We start from the raw sequence: 18,319 nt of genomic DNA on the forward strand, positions 1-18,319 counted from the left end.
ACCCAGCAGTGTGGTAGAAATTAGCATTGATTAATGTACACATTGTGTAGGGGAATGTAAATGTGAAACAAGAGAGAAATTACCCCAGGGACAGAAGCAGGGAGGATGTTTGGGGGGAGATTGAAGAAACCTATAATATCATCTACAGTGTTCTCTTTCTTTAAAAAAATAAAAAGGAACCACGAAGAGAAAATCAAAGTTGAGTTCTTTAAAAAGATCAATAAAATCAATAAACTCAACAATACTGATTAAGCAAAAACACAAATGACCAGTCTCAGGAATGAAAGAAGGATTATCACTACAGATCTTACACTAAAATGGTGATAAAGAAAATTATGAACAACTTTTGCCAATAAAATCGACAATTTATGTGAAATAGACAAACTTCTTAAAAGACAGACAAAACCAAATAGCTCTGTTAAAGAAATTAAATTTATTTATTTATTTAGAGTTTTTTTTTTTTTTTTTTTTTTAGAGAGAGAGAGAATTTTTTTTTTAATATTTATTTTTTAGTTTTCGTCGGACACAACATCTTTGTTTGTATGTGGTGCTGAGGATCGAACCGGGCCGCATGCATGCCAAGTGAGCACGCTACCGCTTGAGCCACATCCCCAGCCCAAGAAATTGAATTTATAATTAACTTTCCACCAAGAAAATCCCCAGCCCTGATGGCTTAACTGTGCACTGCTATCATGCTAAAAGAAGAAATAAGATTAGCTTAGTGCATCCTCTGTCTGAAGGCAGGAAGGAAGACTTTCCAGGTCATTCTGTCAGGCCACTGATACCAAAACAATGTAAGGCCATTACAAGAAAAGAAAACTGCTGACTAAATTCTCTCATAAACACAGTGCAAAAAATCATTAACAAAATATTAGCAAATTGAATCCAGGAAGATGTATAAAGGATAATACTCCATGATCAAGTGAGATCCACCCTGGGAATGCAAATTTATATTGAGCCTGGCCCACTGAAGCACCGTTTCCTCGGAGAAGGAATGGTATAAAAGATAGCTTTATGCCAGCACAGAGATGAGAAAATCTCTAAATTTCCTCCTGCAAAGTATTGGCAATTAGTTTTTCTACGGCAATAATAGAACAATTTCTTTATAAAAGAAAAGAAGACTTATTTTTTTGTTTGTTTGTTTTGGTACTGAGGATTGAACCCAGGGGCACCTAACCACTGAGCCACATCCCCAGCCCTTTTTTATTTTTTATCTTGAGACAGAGTCTTACTGAGTTGCTTAGGGCTTCACTAAGTTCCTGAGGCTGGCCTCAAACTTGCAATTCTCCTGCCTTAGCCTCCCAAGATGCTGGATTATAGGCCTGCACCACCACAACTGGCCAAAAACCCTTATTTTCAAATAAAATATCTGATTACATCCAGTGCTGCTGCAAGATGTTTGTGATAAAACTTTTACGAATTTTCTCCACGAATAAAAGACCATTGAATATCTTGAACACACTGAAAGAAACAAGCTTAGCTGTCAACATGAGAAATAGATGCTTTCTGTCAAGGACTGGAAAGGTCACCGTAACATGCTAAAAGAATAGTACAAATAGTTAACACTTATTGAATATTTATTATGTGCCAGTTATTATTCTCAGTGTTTTGCATATGTCTTAGCTAATTTATTATTCAGAATAATCTTGTGAGGAAACTAAGCCTGAGAGAGATAAAGAAACTACCCATGTTGCATAGTTGAAATGGTAATCCAGGAGGAAGGGAATTAAACCTAGAAGCAAAGAAGGAGATGATAGGAGGGACGATCTGAAACCCAAACCACAGACTTTCTAAGTGTTAACCAGGTGAAGGGGATGGAATATGGCCCAGTGGAGTGTTTAAACGAATGTTAAGTCCTGAAGTTTGAGGCTGCAGGACCAGAGTGCAGGAACAGCACTGGAATGAAGCCAGGCAGGACAGCTCACCCAGGAGCAGGTCATACAAACACAGTCTATCAGGTATAGCAAGGTGTGCCACTTTATGCTTTCATAGGAAAATAGAGTTGCAAAAGCTGCAGATGGAAATTCTTGATTTGTTTCTCCCCAAGGAAGTAATTTCAAAATTTCCTCTTCCAAATCTTTCAAATTTCCTCTTCCAAAGATTTCCAAATCCTCTTCCCAAGAAGCTAGAAACATGTTGCATGTCTGACTCTAAACATGAAAGGTTAGTGAAACAGAACTAAATAGAAAAAAGTCTGGGGAAAAAGAAAAGTACAGTGAGGTAAGTTAAACCTTACACCTGTCTTCAATCATTCCCAACCACTAGTTTGGAAATTAAAAATATATAGATAAATTTGTTGATATGGGCTGCACCGATTGAATTTTAATAATTTAGTATCTGTAATGCTGTTAAATAGCCTTGTTGACCTCACATAGTGCTTTTAAAGTGTTGGTAAATAAAAACTGCAAAGCCGTTTGACCCTGAGATCCCTGTACTCCTTAACTTTGAACCAAGATAAGGCTGTTTACACCTGGTAGTTCCTGATACCAGTTCTCTAATTCTTGTGAAATGGTTGTTAGGATGGGGAGGGTGAGTACTGCCTCTGGTGCCTTTCCCTGTGTTTGTTTTGCCATGTGCAGTGAGTGATCTCACAAGTATTGGACCTCTCAGGAAGGATTCCTCCTGACTGGATTTCTGTTAAACAGAAGACTCCTAATCCTCTAATCTCAACAACTATACAAGTGCTTTGCATAAAGTGGGTGTACTGCTCAAAAGAATTTATTTATAGCCTGCCAGATAAGCTTTGTATTGATTTTTTTCAAAGACCTTCTTCTACAAAGAGAGCCAGTTAGATCATTTGAGCAGCCAGCAAAGCACCCTGTGGAGTGCCTCCCTATCAGCCCAGGGACTTCTCCCCAAACGCCCAACAGGCCCACTCAGGCTGACCGACCCTTGAAGAAAGACATTTTAGGCTGCTTAGATGAACCAGGAGAGCTCATTTTTCTTTTTTCTCAAATATTAAATTCCTTTTTAACAAAGTTGGAAAACAAAACAAAAAACTGTAATGTGGCGACTGGGGTTACAGCTTAGCAGAAGAGCACTTGCCTCACACATGTGAGGCACTGTGTTCAATCCCCATCACCACATAAAAATAAATAAAATAAAGATATTGTGTCCATCTTTAAAAAAAAACTGTAATGTGCAATAAATCATAGTAATAACAGCAGATTCTCCAAGTTTCCTCACAAAGGTCACCAGAGTTAGATTTAAATCATATATTTTGTTTACCTTGGGGCTGGGGATATAGCTCAGTTGGTAGAGTGCTTGCCTTGCATGCATAAGGCCCTGAGTTCAATCCCCAGCACCACTGGATTACAACCCCCTTTTTGGAAAGTGTTAATTAAAACTCACTGTGGGAAATTTAGGAGGAAATTGACAGGAAGGATAAACCATCACCCATTGTCATACTCCCTCACATTTAAAACTTTTATTTATTCTTCTTTCATTCATTCATTCATTCATTTATTTTTGGTACTAAAGATTGAACCCAGGGGCACTTTACCACTGAGCTACATCCCCAGCCCATTTTATTTCATTTATTTATGATTTTGTGGTGCTGGGGATTAAACACAGGCCCTTGTGCATGCAAGGCAGGGACTCTACCAGCCCTATTTTTTTATTTTTTATTTTTTTAATTTTTTGATACAGGTTCTTGCTAAATTGCTTAGAGCCTTGCTAAATGTTGAGACTGGCCTAGAACTTGTGATCCTCCTGCTTTAGCCTCCCAAACTACTCGGATTACAGGCATGCACTACCACACCCTGCTCATTTAAAACATCTGTGCTAGGCTTTTCCGGTATCCCAGCCTTCATAGCCCCACTATCTGAGCTGCTGCAGGCACATACCATCTTGGGAACATCCTCATGGCTTCTTAGAATTAGAGATTAACAGTATCCATGCAGTGTTTTGCACACATTTTAAAAATAGGCATTGTCAACCGTGGCTACATATTACATTTGTATATGAAACATTTAATAAATATAGAGATCCTTGGCTTTGCCTCACACTTACTGAATGAGAACCTCTAGGATTAGGGCTCATCGATCTTTATCGAAAAGAAGGAAGAAGAGTCAAGTTCCAGTCTTCTGATTAACAGTTAGCTGTAACCACTGTCTTAAACAACATTATTGGGTTTTTGAGAGCTATTAATAATCTGCAGCCCTTCAGTTAGTCTCTGTGAGTTTGGAATGGTGGGCAGACTGCCGTGCAGTGTAAAGACAATCTAAAAGGTTTCTTTAGGACTCATCCTGACAGTTTCATAAAGATGAGAGCCTTTGTCACTTTTAGGAGTCTGCAGAAATGCACACCACTGGATTACAACTTGCCAGATCACCAGGTTACAGGGGCTCTACCACAAGGACCATACCTAGTCCTAGTCACCTCCCAAAGGTCCCATGAACAGTTTCCACCCCTTCAGCACCTCAGTGTGGGGATGAAATTTCAACTTAGGAAGCGTGGGGATGTTCACACCATGGCAGCCTGGCTTGTTTACATTTTCACTGATTAAAATAAGCCCTTGTTAGATTCTGAAAATGGGGTGAGGGATTTCTCCCTATTGGTGCACTCAGATGGAGGAGCCCAGCCCTACACCCTGTTTCTTCATATTTTTTAGTAGTAGTACTTTCTGGAGGCAAAGAATGTACCTAATTAGCAATCTCTATAGATAATGACTAGATTCCCATGCTAACCCTCCATTGTGGAAGACGCCTCAGCTTCACTGTCGGACACTCAGAACTGGAAGGGTTCTTTAGTAATTTGTTGTTGTCTTCATAAGAAGCAAATTCCTTTAGCGCTGACTTCCTCAACTATATGTACCCTGTAACTCTTGTTTTCAGAAATTATAATTAGAAAGAAAGAAGGAAGAGAAGGAAGGGAGCAAGGGAGAGAGGGAGGAAGGAAGGAAGGAAGAAAGGAAGGAAGGAAGGAAGGAAATTGCAATCCTATTATTTATTGCTAGATTCAGTCTCAAAACAAGGCATTTTTCTGAGGGTCAGCTTGGGCTGTCACAAGATTGATTACAATATGGAAAATTTACTCAGCTGGCTGCTGGTCCATGTTTCTTTGGAAGAAGAAGGATCATCTTTTAAAAAAGAAAATTCTTTTGTAATTTGGTCAAAATTCTCCCACCCAGATTTGCTCTACTGTTTTGGTGTGTATTTAGAAAACACAGTATGAAAAGAGTTACTTATTAAATCCTTTAACTCTAGGTAGGAACAAAGTAACAAGGTTTCTGCTGCTGTAGGCCATGTTTCAGGCAGAGTCAAGAGTGGGAGTGAATTAAAAATTCTCTCTCTCTCTCTCTCTCTCTCTCTCTCTCTAAAAAAAAAAAAAAAAAAAAAAAGAGTGGGAGTGAGGCCTGGCCACCACAGGGCTCTCAGTGAGGGCATCTGCTCAGTAAAAGGGAAACCTCACGTCCTTGTCCCTTTTCCCCTTTCTTGATAATTGGCTACTGTATTCTCCAAGACCGTAACAAGGGTCAGAAACATCAGTCGACATGCAAATTAAACCCACATGAGTTCTCCAAAGCAGATACACAGATGGCTAATAAGCACACACCAAAAAAGTATGCTCAGGCTATAGTCATTAAGGAAATGCAGAGCGACTCCATAGACCTACTCCACACCCATAGGGTGACTAGTCAAAACGGTAGACAGTACCCCCTGTTGGCAAGGATTTTGAAAAAAATGGAAATGTCATACACTGCTGGTGCGAATAAACAATGTGGCCAGTTTGGAAAACAGTTTGGCAGTTTCCCAAAAGGCAATTACCATATGACCCGCAATTCCACTCCTCTATATTACTCAAGAGAAAGAAAACTTAATTTGTACACAGATATTCATAGCAGCATTGTTCAAAACAGCCAAAAAGAGGAAACAACTCAAAAGTTCATCAGCTGTTGAATAGATAAAACATCTATAAGTTACTTATATTTTTCAGCCATGGAAAGTAATGAAGTGAAACTGGGAGTGTGGCTCAGTGGTAGCACATGCCTAGATGTGTGTGGCACTGGGTTCTATCCCTAGCACCACACTAAAAACAAATAAATAAAGGTATTGTGTCCATCTTCAACTAAAAAAATATTTAAAAAAAAAAAAAAGAAGAAAAGGAATAGAGTACTGATACATGGTAGAACATGGATGAACCTTGAAAATTTCTGTTAAATGAAAGAAGCCAGATATATACGAAATAATTAGAATAAATAAATCCAAAGAGACAGAAAGCAGAATGGTGTCTGTTGGGAACGGGAGGAATAGGGAATGGCTACTAACGAGCACAGAGTTTCTTTTGGGGACTTAGGTTTGTGAAACGGTTTTACACAAGTCATAAATTCACTAAAAACCGCTGCATTGTACACTTTAAAAGAGTAGATTTTGTAGAATGTAAATTGTATCTCAGTTTAAAAAAAAAACAAAAACTCACAATTGGGAATTTCACATCCACTAGGATGATTAAAATCAAAAGGACAATACCAAGTGTTGGTACAGGTGAGAGAAATTGGAACCCCCAATCATTATCATTGGGACTGTACCATAATGCATCCACTTTGGAAAACAGTTGACGGTTCTCAAATATTTTGAAGTATACCTTTACCTTATAACTCAGTGGGGCTGGTGATATAGCTCAGTTGGTAGAGTGCTTGCCTCGCATGCACAAGGCCCTAGGTTCAATCCCCAGCACCACAAAAAAAAAAAAAAAAAAAAAAAAAAAGAGAGAGACATATACCTCAGCAATTCACAACAATGCATTTATTCGCATTTATTCAAGAGAAATGGAAACATTGATATAGAGTTGTAAATGAAAGCTCATATAGCTTCCTTTGTAATAGCCAAAGCTGGAAACAGTGGAATACTATTCAGAAACAAAAAGAATAATAAAGAAGGAACTACTGGTTCATGAAGCAATACAGATGAACTTCAAAAACCCCATGTTAGCTAGACACAGTGGCACATGCTTGTGATCCCAACAACTTGGGAGGCTGAGGCAGGAGGACCCCAACTTCAAGACCAGTCTCAGCAACTTAGCTGACACCCTGTCTCAAAACAAAAATAAAAAGGGCTGAGGAGGTGGCTCAGTGGTAAAGCAACCCTGGGTTCAAACCCTGCCCACCACCCTCCTCCACCAAATAAAAAAGGAAAGAAACAAACATGTGGCCAATTTGGAAAGCAGTTTGGAGATTCCTGGGAAAGCTGGGAATGGAACCACCATTTGACCCTGCTATTGCCCTTCTCGGACTATTCCCTGAATACCTTAAAAGAGCATGCTACAGGGATACTGCCACATCGATGTTCATAGCAGCACAATTCACAATAGCTAGACTGTGGAACCAACCCAGATGCCCTTCAATAGATGAATGGATAAAAAAAATGTGGCATCTATATACTATGGAGTACTATGCAGCAATAAAAAATGACAAAAATCATGGAATTTGCAGGGAAATGGATGGCACTAGAGCAGATTATGCTTAGTGAAGCTAGCCAATCCCTAAAAAACAAATATCAAATGTCTTCCTTGATATAATGAGAGCAACTATGAACAGAGTAGGGAGGAAGAGCAGGAAGAAAAGATTAACTTTAAACAGAGACATGAGATGGGAGGGAAAGAGAGAGAAAAGGGAAATTGCATGGAAATGAAGGGAGACCCTCATTGCTATACAAAATTACATATAAGAGGTTGTGAGGGGAATGGGAAAATTAACAAGGAGAGAAATGAATTACAGTAGGTGGGGTAGAGAGAGAAGATGTGAGGGAAGGGGAGGGGGGATAGTAGGGGATAGGAAAGGTAGCAGAATACAACAGTTACTAATAGGGCATTATGTAAAATTGTGGATGTGTAACCGACGTGATTCTGCAATCTGCATTTGGGGTAAAATTGGGAGTTCATAACCCACTTCAATCTAATGTATGAAATATGATATGTCAAGAGCTTTGTAATGTTGTGAACAACCAATAATTAAAAAAAAAGAAACAAACATGTTATTGGTTAAAGAAGGATGGCTGGCGCTGCCAGTGGGGAAACATCTAGTTCCTCTAGGGCACCCCAGCTATAGGCCACTTTTGCTAAAATATGGTATCTTTTAGATAGGAAAATGCAGCCCCCTGGTAAACGTGCTGCTACAATAAAACTTAAAGGATAGGGCTGGTGATATAGCTCAATTGACAGAGTGCTTGCCTTTCATACACAAATCCCTGGGTTCAATCCCTAGCATCCCCTACCCTCCAAAAAATGGGTAGAAAACTTCAAGGATTACATAAATCTATGTACCAGTAACTGATGCTCACAGTTTTTCCAAGGTATTTCCACAGAACAGGCATTACCGTTGCATGGAAGTTATGGTGTCTTTAAGCCAGTTCATCTCGTACCAGCAGCATATACCCCATTATTCTTTGTCTTTAGTAACAGTTGATATTTTCATTCTTTTTAACTACTCTAATAGATGTGAAATGCCATTTGTGGTTTTAATTTACATTTTCCTGATTATGAACAATGGCTGAGAATAGTTTCTCATCTGTGAAATGTCTGAGTATATCTTTTACCCATTTTTCTACCAGGTTGCTTGCCCTTCTCATTTTTCTTACTTTTATTATAAAAGTTTTAAAACATTCAAAAAGGCTCAAAGAGTAGTATGGTGAATTTTTTCATACTTTCAGCCTAAATTACATGATTGTTAGTATTTTACCATGTTTTTTACTTGACCACTTCAATATAAGTTGCGTATGTCCTAATTATATGTCCTGAATACTTCAGCATACATTGCCTAAGAATAGAAATATTTTCCTGTGTATTCAAAATGTCATTGACACACCTAAGAAAATAAGCAATAATTTAATCATTTTAAAAAACTCATGTTGGGGCTGGGGTTGTAGCTCTGTGGTAGAGTGTTTGCATAGCACATATGAGGCACTGGGGTTCAATCCTCAGCACCACATAAAAATAAATAAAGGTATAGGGAAAAAAAAGCTCATGTTAAGTGAAAACTAGAATTAAAACCTACATGTTGTATGGTTCCATTTATATGAATTTTCTAGAAAAGGCAAAACCAGCCAGAAAGCTCATCAGTGGCTGCCTGTGGTTGGGGTGGGAGTGGTGGTTGAAGACTACCATGAAGGAATATTTTGTGGTGATGGAAAATGTTCTAAAACTGGACTGTGGTTGTTGGCTGCAAAACCATTTGAATTTACTAAGATTCATTGAATTGTATACTTAAAATGGGTGGATTTTATGGTATGTAAATTGTGGTAGAGTGTTTGCCTAGCATGTGCAAGACTGGGTTCTATCCTCAGCACCACGTTAAAATAAAGGTATTATGTCCAACTACAACTAAAAAATAATTAAAAAAAAAAAAAACAGTTTCTAAGAAATCAAGTCAGTCTCAGACCCTAGGTACATTTGAATCAGGAAAAAACAACTCTCTACCTCCTCTAGACTCGTCCTCCTGCTGATGTGAGCTTTAACTTTGATGCCAACAAACAGCAGAGACAACTTATTGCAGAACTGGAAAACAAGAACAGGTAAGATGCGTAAATCAAGCCCATTTCTCAAGTCCAGGATTAGCACATGTGTATCTGGTTCTCATCTTCCTCACAGATTAGATGGCTTCCGACCACACAGGAAGGTCCTACCCCAGTGCACAGAGGCTGGCTGAAGCCCAAGGAGTGCCCTGGGCCCTGGTGTGCATCTGCATGCTGTTGATTCTGGCTGTACAAAGTGCTTCTCTCCTGTGCTCCCTGAATTCTTTCTCCGGATCCCCTCCAGCACCAGTGTGACCCCTTCCTGGATTCCTTTCTCCACTCTGCTTCCCTTCAGCATTTTGCTCTGTGTGGTCATCTTGTCCTGGCCCATTGCACTGCATGTGACTGGTCTCTGGGTTAGGAAAAACGCTTCAAAGGCATAAAGACCTGACAGCAGGCTGCTGTGCACTGACTGGTAGAAACCAGGGCAGAGACTGGACCTAGAGTCCCATGCATGGCTTCAGGAGAGAAGGGTCAGGGGCTGGAGACCTGAAAACCTGCATAGGGACCTGCATGAGAGGTTACAAGGAGTCTTTTTCCTTCCCCCAGGGAGGAGCAGGGTAAATAAAGCATTCTGGTTGTCATTTCCCTTCCCTGGAGATTTTGCAAGTTATTGGGAAGAAGTGTTTTTCTGACCTTTCCGTCACAAAGGATTGTTTCATTGAGGAATTGTCAGGTGAAAGAGCATTGAGGAGGAGTCTGTTTCACATTTTGGTCATGTGGAAGCAATCAGAATAAGACACTGTAAGGGTTAAAAGTTCTAACAGGAAAAAGTGAAGGAGAGCTGAGAAGCACCAGGCAGCTGTCTTTCTTTCATCCTCCTCTCTAGAGAGATCCTGCAAGAGATCCAGCGTCTCCGTCTGGAGCACGAGCAGGCTTCACAGCCCACTCCTGAGAAGGCCCAGCAGAACCCCACGTTGCTGGCTGAGCTGCGGTTGCTGAGGTAGGTAGTGAGACTGCTCTTTTGTCCCCACACTATAATCTACAGTGGAAACAAACTAGTGAATTAGAATCTCTTGCCATGTAGGTAGGCAGTCCCGTTAGAAAAACCTGCTCAGGAGGTCCATTATTAATCATGCTGAGAATTCAGCCATCAATACAGAACTGGTAAATACCAGTTTATCTCCTTAAATTCCCAGGACAAGCTGGGCAGTGTCTGTCCTTTGGGATTATTTTAAAATGACAGTTATACTGCCATCCTCCTCTTTTCTTGCTGAGTTGTCTGGCTTTAGAGACTCTGGCTGGGCATCCCGCTTTCCTGTGAGTAATTCTCCTGGCTCTTCATAGAGCAGGAAAAGGATGCTTCCAATGCACCTCAGCGGAGATGTGAAACCACAGGAGCCTCCCTTCTACCTTGACTATGTATGGTACCTTCTCACTTCTACAAAAATGTACAGTGTCTCTTAAGATTAAGAAGCTAGACATAGGATCAGCATGGGAGCAGAGAGCAAGGTCAGCTTCGAGTTTGATGCTCTTTTGGAGGGAATGAAGAATCTTCTCAGAAGAACGTGACCTAGGATCTTGTTTCCTTTCTACCTTAGAAACAGTGTGTACCCTCCTGTGAGTAGAGACTTTAGAGGAACCATTGATTCCCACTCGAACTCTCAATTCCCAAATAGCAGTTCTTTTCTGTTAGGTTGTAGCATTGACATTCCACAATCAATTTCTAATGTTTCGTCATCTAGGATTCTGTGTAGCTGAATACCTTTTTTTTTTTTTTTTTAATTCTTCCTTTGGTTTTGGTCACTTAGCCTCTTAACCATGATTTCTTCTCCTAGAGAATAGAGATTATTGTTTTTCCATAGGTATCCTATTGTTAAAATTTGTTCCCTCAATAATTAGTAATATAGAATTGAAACTATGCAGGTGAAAATCATTAGAGGTATATAGAGTTCCATCTGGTAAAAATTCATTTTTGTTTCTAAATGTAGTCGGGTAGAAATTTTGGTTGCTCTGTGTTCACTGTGCCATATTTGGGATATTAATGAGATTTGAGTGATACTGGGAAGGATGGGGAGATGAATGTTGACTCCAGCAGAGAATTATATAATATGTAAAATACATCTTTTTCCTTCCCTAGTTCAGTTCAGGCACAAGTAACTATTTCTATATATAGAAAAGCAAAAACTGTCCTCCTGGCATCTAACTGTTGCTGGAAATGGGATTATTATTATTAAAGTGTTCAGTGCTAAGCTGGAAGGATCTGAAAAATGTGCATTTGGTTGGCTGAGTCCAGGAGTGTCCATAAGGCAGCAAGAAGCAGGAATTTATGTAAGTCCAAAGGGATTTTCAAGCTTGAGAAATCAGGAATGTTTGACTTTGAAAGGTGCTTCTGTATCATGAAGAAGGGAGGACACTTGGGTAGTGTTCAGAAGACACTGGGCCTCCACCGGACACAGAAACCAACACCAACAGAGTGAACACAAAGGCACAACTTTGAAACCACCAGAACACTTGGAATTTCTTTAGGATTTTGGTATAGAAAATAATCTCTCAGAATTACTAACCATGAAATTGGTAAATTCATCAACAATAATATTGAGAACTTTAATTTACTGGAAGACACATAAAGGGCAGTTTTAATTTGTTAATATTTGACATCCTTTGGATTCTGATCAATGTATATAAATCCAGGAACTGCCAATTCTCAGCTAGGCTAATACAACAGTTTTGTTCCCGGTGGATTCTTCCTCTTAATGCAGGCAAAGGAAAGACGAGCTGGAGCAGAGGATGTCGGCACTACAGGAAAGCAGGCGGGAGCTCATGGTCCAGCTGGAGGGGTTGATGAAGCTGCTGAAGGTAAGTAGAGGGGCCTCTCTGGGCTTCTCCTCCTACCAGTCTTCGGCTTCACCTCCCACCACAGTCTCAGCTGCGACCGCCCTTGGTGTCAGAATAGCATGGAGGCTGAAAGGCTTGGCTGCTAGACCTGGAACCAGTGTTCAGGCAAATCTCCACAAATTAGGTATAAAAGTTATCAAAATTGGTACAAAGCCTGATTATAAAATGTTAATAACTGGAGCGGCCGGGCATTTTGATCAATGTATATAAATCCAGGAACTGCCAATTCTCAGCTAGGTTAATACAACAGAGTTTTGTTCCCGGTGGAGAAATCAGAAATTATAATCCTAGCTGCTTGGGAGGCTGAGATGAGCATCTCAAGTGGGAGGCCAGCCTGGACAACTTACTAAGTCTCAAATTCAACCTTTCTCAAAATAAAAAATAAATAAAAAGTCTGAAGGTGTGATTCAGTGGTGGAGCTCTTGCAGAGCATGCATGAGGCCCCGGGTTTAATCCCCAGCACTATAAAAGAAAAAGAAAAAAGGCTGGGGTTGTGGCTCAGTGGTAGAGCACTTCCTTGCATCTGTGAGGCACTGGGTTTGATTCTCAGCACTACATATAAATAAATGAATAAAATAAAGGTTCATCAACAATGAAAAAATAATGAAAAAAATTTAGTAACTGGAAATAGGGTAATGTTCTTGAATAGTTGCTTTTACAAACAAATAAGGATGTTTATAAATAGGATATTAGCTATGTATAAAGGAATATTTCTCAACTGAAGTTTCTTTTAAGATATTTTTTCAGATATTCCACCTAAATACTTAATGAATGTCATGTCCATTTTAATAAGTAGTATAAGTAGTATGGAAGCAAACTGTATCAGAGTGATTTTAGAGAAACAAAACCAACAGGAAATAAAGACTTATAGAAGAGGGGGTTTATTATAGGAATTGGCTCAGTCAATTATGGAGGCAAAGAAGTCCCATGGTATGCTCTCTGTGTACACAGTGGTATAATCCAGCATGGGTCCCAAGGCCTAAGAACCCGGGGATATGATGGTGTAGCCCCCAGACTAGAGAGTGTGTTGGAGGAGTGGGTATTAGATCACTGGCGTAAGTCCTGGTGTCCTAAGGCCTGAGAGTCAGAGGAGCTCCTGTGTCCAAGGGCAGGAAGAGATGAATGCCCCAATTCCAGAAGAGAGAGCAAGTTTGCCTTTCCTCTTTTTTTTTTTCCCTAACCCCAAATCCCAAATTTCTTTCTAACTTTTGTCTTATAATTTCAGCAAAACAAACAGGACCCTGCCACCCCATCTTATAGGATCCCCTACCAGATTTAAATGCCTTATCATTTACCCACCTGACAGGGCTGAGGCCACTCAGACTAGATGAATTTGTAAACACAAGCCTAGAAACGTTCTCTTTTTATCCATGGAACACAATTCACAGTTGAAAATCTGATGTCTTTAGTAATGTCCAGATTCCTGAAGGAATTACAGCACAATCTTAATTTGTGTATTATATACATTCCCAAAAGGTCATATATAGAAGTTAGTGGCTTCTATTAAAATCTCAAAGATGTTTTCCTACTATTAAAAAAATTATACCAACCCATAATAAAAACACCCTTTGGACTCCTAATTTTAATTTCAAATGACTGTCCTCCTTTCATTGATGTTCAGTCTGTTAGTATTTAATTCGATCATAAAACAGCTGTAAGCAGTTAGTCAAATGGACAGTTAAACCACATGGTCTGGGAGGCTCATAAATTAACATACATATATCACACAGTGAATTTCCATTTCACAGGCAGTTCTTTCACTCCATAGCGTCAGTAAAATATTTTGTACTTCATTTTTTTATCTGAAAAAGTGATCATGTAAGTAAGTATATATAAAAAGTTGCACCATTGTTTATTAATTCAGTCAATAAAAATTTTTCTCAAATATTCTTTTTGGGGAACAAGGCAGGGTAAAAACTAACTACATGTTTATTTTACAAAAATGTGTTGAGTTCCTAAATGTCATGCTAGGTATTTGGTAAGTAATGGTGAAGAGACTCAATCCCCATCACCAAGGAGTATCAAGGACTTTCTTCTCAGTTGTTTTTTCTTTTGATGATATAATATACACTGATTTTCAAATACCCATGTTTCTCTACATATCTTTTCCCTACATTTTTTCTTGATTAGTGAGTATATCAATAACCTGTGCTCAAATTTCTTATTTAATCTAGAAAGTGTGCTGGTATTTCTGTTTCTAATGCATGCTTTCTTGTTTTTCTGTATGTGTGTGGGTGTGTGTTACTGAGGATTGAACCCAGAGTTACCCTACCACTGAGCTACATCCCAAACTCTTTATATATTTTATTTTGAGACAGGGTCTTGCAAGGGGCCAGGCTGGACTCAAACTTGAGATTGCCCTGCTTCAGATTGCCCCCGTCCCTCCCTCACACACACACACACACACACACACACACACACACTCTCTCTCTCTCTCTCTCTCTCTCTCTCTCTCTCTCTCTCTCTCTCTCTCTAGTAGTAGTAGATGGACAGAATGCCTTTATTTTATTTACTTATTTTTATGTAGTGCTGAGGATCGAACCCATTGTCTCACGCGTGCTAGGTAAGGGCTCTACCGCTGAGCCACAACCCCAGCCCCTGCTTCAGTCTCTTGAGTAGATGGAGTTGCAAGGTGTGCACCACTGTGCCAGCTCATAGTTCCAATATTGCTTTTGAAATACACTTATATACAGATAAATATATAATATGCAGATAAATAAATATATATACAAATAAATACTGATGTTTTGAATTTCAACCTCATTTGCAAATGTTTATCTAGCTAGAATGTATATTTTTGTATAGATGATCCCAGAAACTATGCCATTACTTTTGCCACCGGGCCAGACCTTACCCCATGTGGAAGAAATTCAAATTTTTAGATATCATAAGCAGTTCTAGGATTTGCACTTTAAAATTAAGGTATTATGACCCCTTTAAATCAAGATTGGGCTCTGTCCGTTGTCATCAGTCAATGTTTACTGATTCCTGCTGATTAATTGATAACAAAAAGTTCTAAGACCTTATATCTAGACTTTTTTCAGTGTTGACAGAGCCTTAAAGACTTTATCTGAATAACTGTGTGTGTTTTAAGTTATACAGCTCCATCCTAGGTAACAGTTTGCCAAAGTCCACAAGTCCACATGGGGACCTTGAAGTCCTGAGGATGATAGCCTGTCCACCAACCCCGTCCTAATGTGACACATGTGTGTACTGCCAGTCATAATGGTTTCATGTCTTTGAACAAACATATATAGCAGAGTCACCACATGGGCAAGCATAAAACATTGCTGGAAAAACAGTGACAATTGGGAGGTATCTGAGAAGTAGTTCTAAGAAATTACAAACTGGTCTTTTGACCTGAGAAAGGATTTCAGGCTGTGAGAATTGCCCCATTTCTCCCCTACCATCCCAATTTCCATTTCAATACTTGGTAGCAGCAATAAAAAAACATGTTTTAAGATTGTTTAATAACTCTTGTATGGCTGTTTGCCTTGCCTGCTGAATGTAAGCATTGTCCAGCACCATCGGGAAGCCTGGCTGCAAAGGGAGATAACTTCCCAAATGAAAAACTCCCCTGGGACTAGAGCCCTATGTGCACATGCACAGGCAGGAAGCCTCCGCCTTCTTAAGGTGAATGAGCTGGTGCTCAGGGCCACCTGTCTGGGTTCCCTGGGTGTTAGATTTGGTCAGTACCTGGCAGCTGACTTCTAATAAGAAAAACACCTCCCTGGGCAGAACCAGAACTGCCTCAAGGAATTTCTTGCTGTTCATTTAATTTCTAGTTCGTGTCTGGCCGTTGCACAAGTAAAAAATATTGTCTCCCAAGTTTTTACTTACCCTCTCTCCCTTTCGCAATTCCTTTGCTTAACTAAAATCACTCTGCTGTCACACCTAGACCTGCACACTTTGTGACAGCAGGAATACATATCCATTGCTAAGACTCCCAGACTTGTGTTCAGTGGAGATGGCCTGCACATGTGGATCCAACTTAAGTAGAGCCATTGCAGCCACTTTAATATTTACATACTGGAGCAAAAAGCAGATGCACCCTGACCACAGACACCCACCATGAGGCACAGAAAGAGGAAGAAGAAATCCACTAAAAGACAGAATAGGGTAGCCAAAGAGCAAAGGACCGAGGAGAAAGAAACTCGAAAGTGTTTATCTCATCTTTGAACTTCCTCTGCAGTGTCTGATGGTGCATTCATTTTGTCAGTCAGCTGGGGTTAGCAAGGGCCATCACTAAAAGGTTCTAAAAGTCAGACCTGAGTCAGACTGAGAATTCTGTTTTGAAAGGCCTTCTGAAGCAATCTGCGGTTTATTGGGAGAAGTGGGCATGTGCTTCCCTGAAAAAAAAAAAAAATGGAAGCGGGTGCAGTTCCAACATGTTTATTGGGGAGAGGGAACTAGAAAAGAAGCAGACCAAGAATGGATGGAACTGCTCACTGGAAACTTAGAGAGCAATGGTTCTCAAACTCGAATGAAAGACTCTTGGAACACACTGCTGTGCCCCATTCTAGAGCTTTCATTCAGTGGGTCTGGCCAAATTTGTATCTCTGGTAAGTTACCAGGGGATGCTGATGCTGTTGGCTTGTATTCCACACCTTGGAACTAGATAAGTGTAGCAAATCACTTGTAAATTATGAATGGTGACATAGAATGATGGTTAGGATCTTAAGCCATGAGTGAATTTCTTCTATCAGTTTACCCTAAATGGTTATGTGACCTTAGAAAGTGAGGCTCTCTTGGCCTCTGATATCTGTAAATTAGGAAGTTGGACTAGATGGTTTCTAAGATTCTTTCCTTTCAGTTCTATAAGTTAGCATTGAATTAACTGGTTGGGCAGAGGCCTGCCATTCGCTCTGTCCCATTGATGCTCTTCTACTGGACAGGCCCTTTGATCTCAGAACCCAGGATCTGGCTTGGTTTGCCTCATTTCTTCCCAACATTGTGGTGATGGCATTAATTTCTCTCCTTTTCTCCTCTGCCTTGTTTTTGTTCATCACTTCTAGGAAGAAGAGCAAAAGCAGGCAGTAAGTGCACTTCAGAATTCTCCTCAGGACTCTCGCTCCTGTGCATGTTCTTCTGTTCCTAATATAAATGTTGCCTCCTTCCCTCTCCCCTTCCTGCACCACATCATCTCTGAGGAATTGGTCATGTGTAAAACCCTCAGTAGTTTCCTCCATGGTGTCTAAAATGGCCTAAAAGTCCTGGTGTTGTTTACCTAGTAGAGCATGTTCTTACTTGAAACCAGAGCTCGTTTAAATTTTTTTAAGTGCACATCTGCTGTGTTTATTTAAATATGCATGATTAGCCAGGCTATCATTGCATTTTCCTGCCCTTTCCTGTTCTGCTCTTTTATGTCTAGAGGGACTTTAATTGCTTGAACCAACTTTCCGGGTGGTGGGGGTGACCTCGGGTCTAAGTGCTATGGCATGAATGAATGTGCATGGAAATGATTAGTTCTTCAGGTAACCCAAGGTGTCTGACAATCTTGAATAAGCTGCTGGACACTCCTGCTCCTCCAGCCCTTTTAACAAAATTACTGAGGACAACTGCACAGAAAGTGGTTTGCCGCTCAGAGCAGCTGCAGGGGGACCTTGGGGTTTCTGAGTTATGTGGCTGTCACTGCATGATGTTCAGGGAGGGTGGATGTTCTTCTTTTTCCTGATAGCCACACAAGAAAACCAACGGAGGGTCTATACACAGGAGTAACTTAATTTGTTTATATAAAATAGTCAAGTTTTCAATGCATACGTTTTTACATAAGCTAAAGCTCAGTTTACCTCAGGAAAACTAAAACTCAAGAAATATAAATGTTTACTTTAAAAACCACCCACTTTTTTAATAAAAACACAAACTTGTCCTTGTTTTAGATTAAGAATGAGAATATAAAACATGCTCATTTTTTTCCAGTTAGGAGAGCAGTGGAATCAGCACAGAGTAGAGGAAAGGAAAGGAAGAGCCAG

The 18,319-nt window shown here is 39.9% G+C and overlaps 1 protein-coding gene and 1 long non-coding RNA gene across 13 annotated transcripts in view; one reads left to right on the forward strand and one right to left on the reverse strand.

Moving 5' to 3' along the window:
* DTNB (dystrobrevin beta) overlaps nt 1–18,319 on the forward strand; it is a 233,382-nt gene that overhangs the window by 184,024 nt on the left and 31,039 nt on the right. For 8 of the 12 annotated variants that reach the window (XM_081265084.1, XM_081265086.1, XM_081265088.1 and 5 more), the window contains 4 exons: nt 9,424–9,509; nt 10,339–10,452; nt 12,212–12,308; nt 17,363–17,383. In XM_081265084.1, the coding sequence (XP_081121210.1) occupies nt 9,424–9,509; nt 10,339–10,452; nt 12,212–12,308; nt 17,363–17,383 (318 nt within the window). The remainder of the gene's footprint in view (nt 1–9,423; nt 9,510–10,338; nt 10,453–12,211; nt 12,309–17,362; nt 17,384–18,319) is intronic. The other 4 variants (XM_081265087.1, XM_081265095.1, XM_081265089.1 and 1 more) reach the window with 1 other exon arrangement.
* LOC308632744 overlaps nt 1–18,319 on the reverse strand; it is a 73,769-nt gene that overhangs the window by 21,524 nt on the left and 33,926 nt on the right. The gene's annotated exons all lie outside the window — the stretch shown is intronic.

Source organism: Spermophilus citellus (genome assembly GCF_964194105.1).
Source record: "Spermophilus citellus genome assembly, chromosome: 13".
Classification (NCBI taxonomy): domain Eukaryota; kingdom Metazoa; phylum Chordata; class Mammalia; order Rodentia; family Sciuridae; genus Spermophilus; species Spermophilus citellus.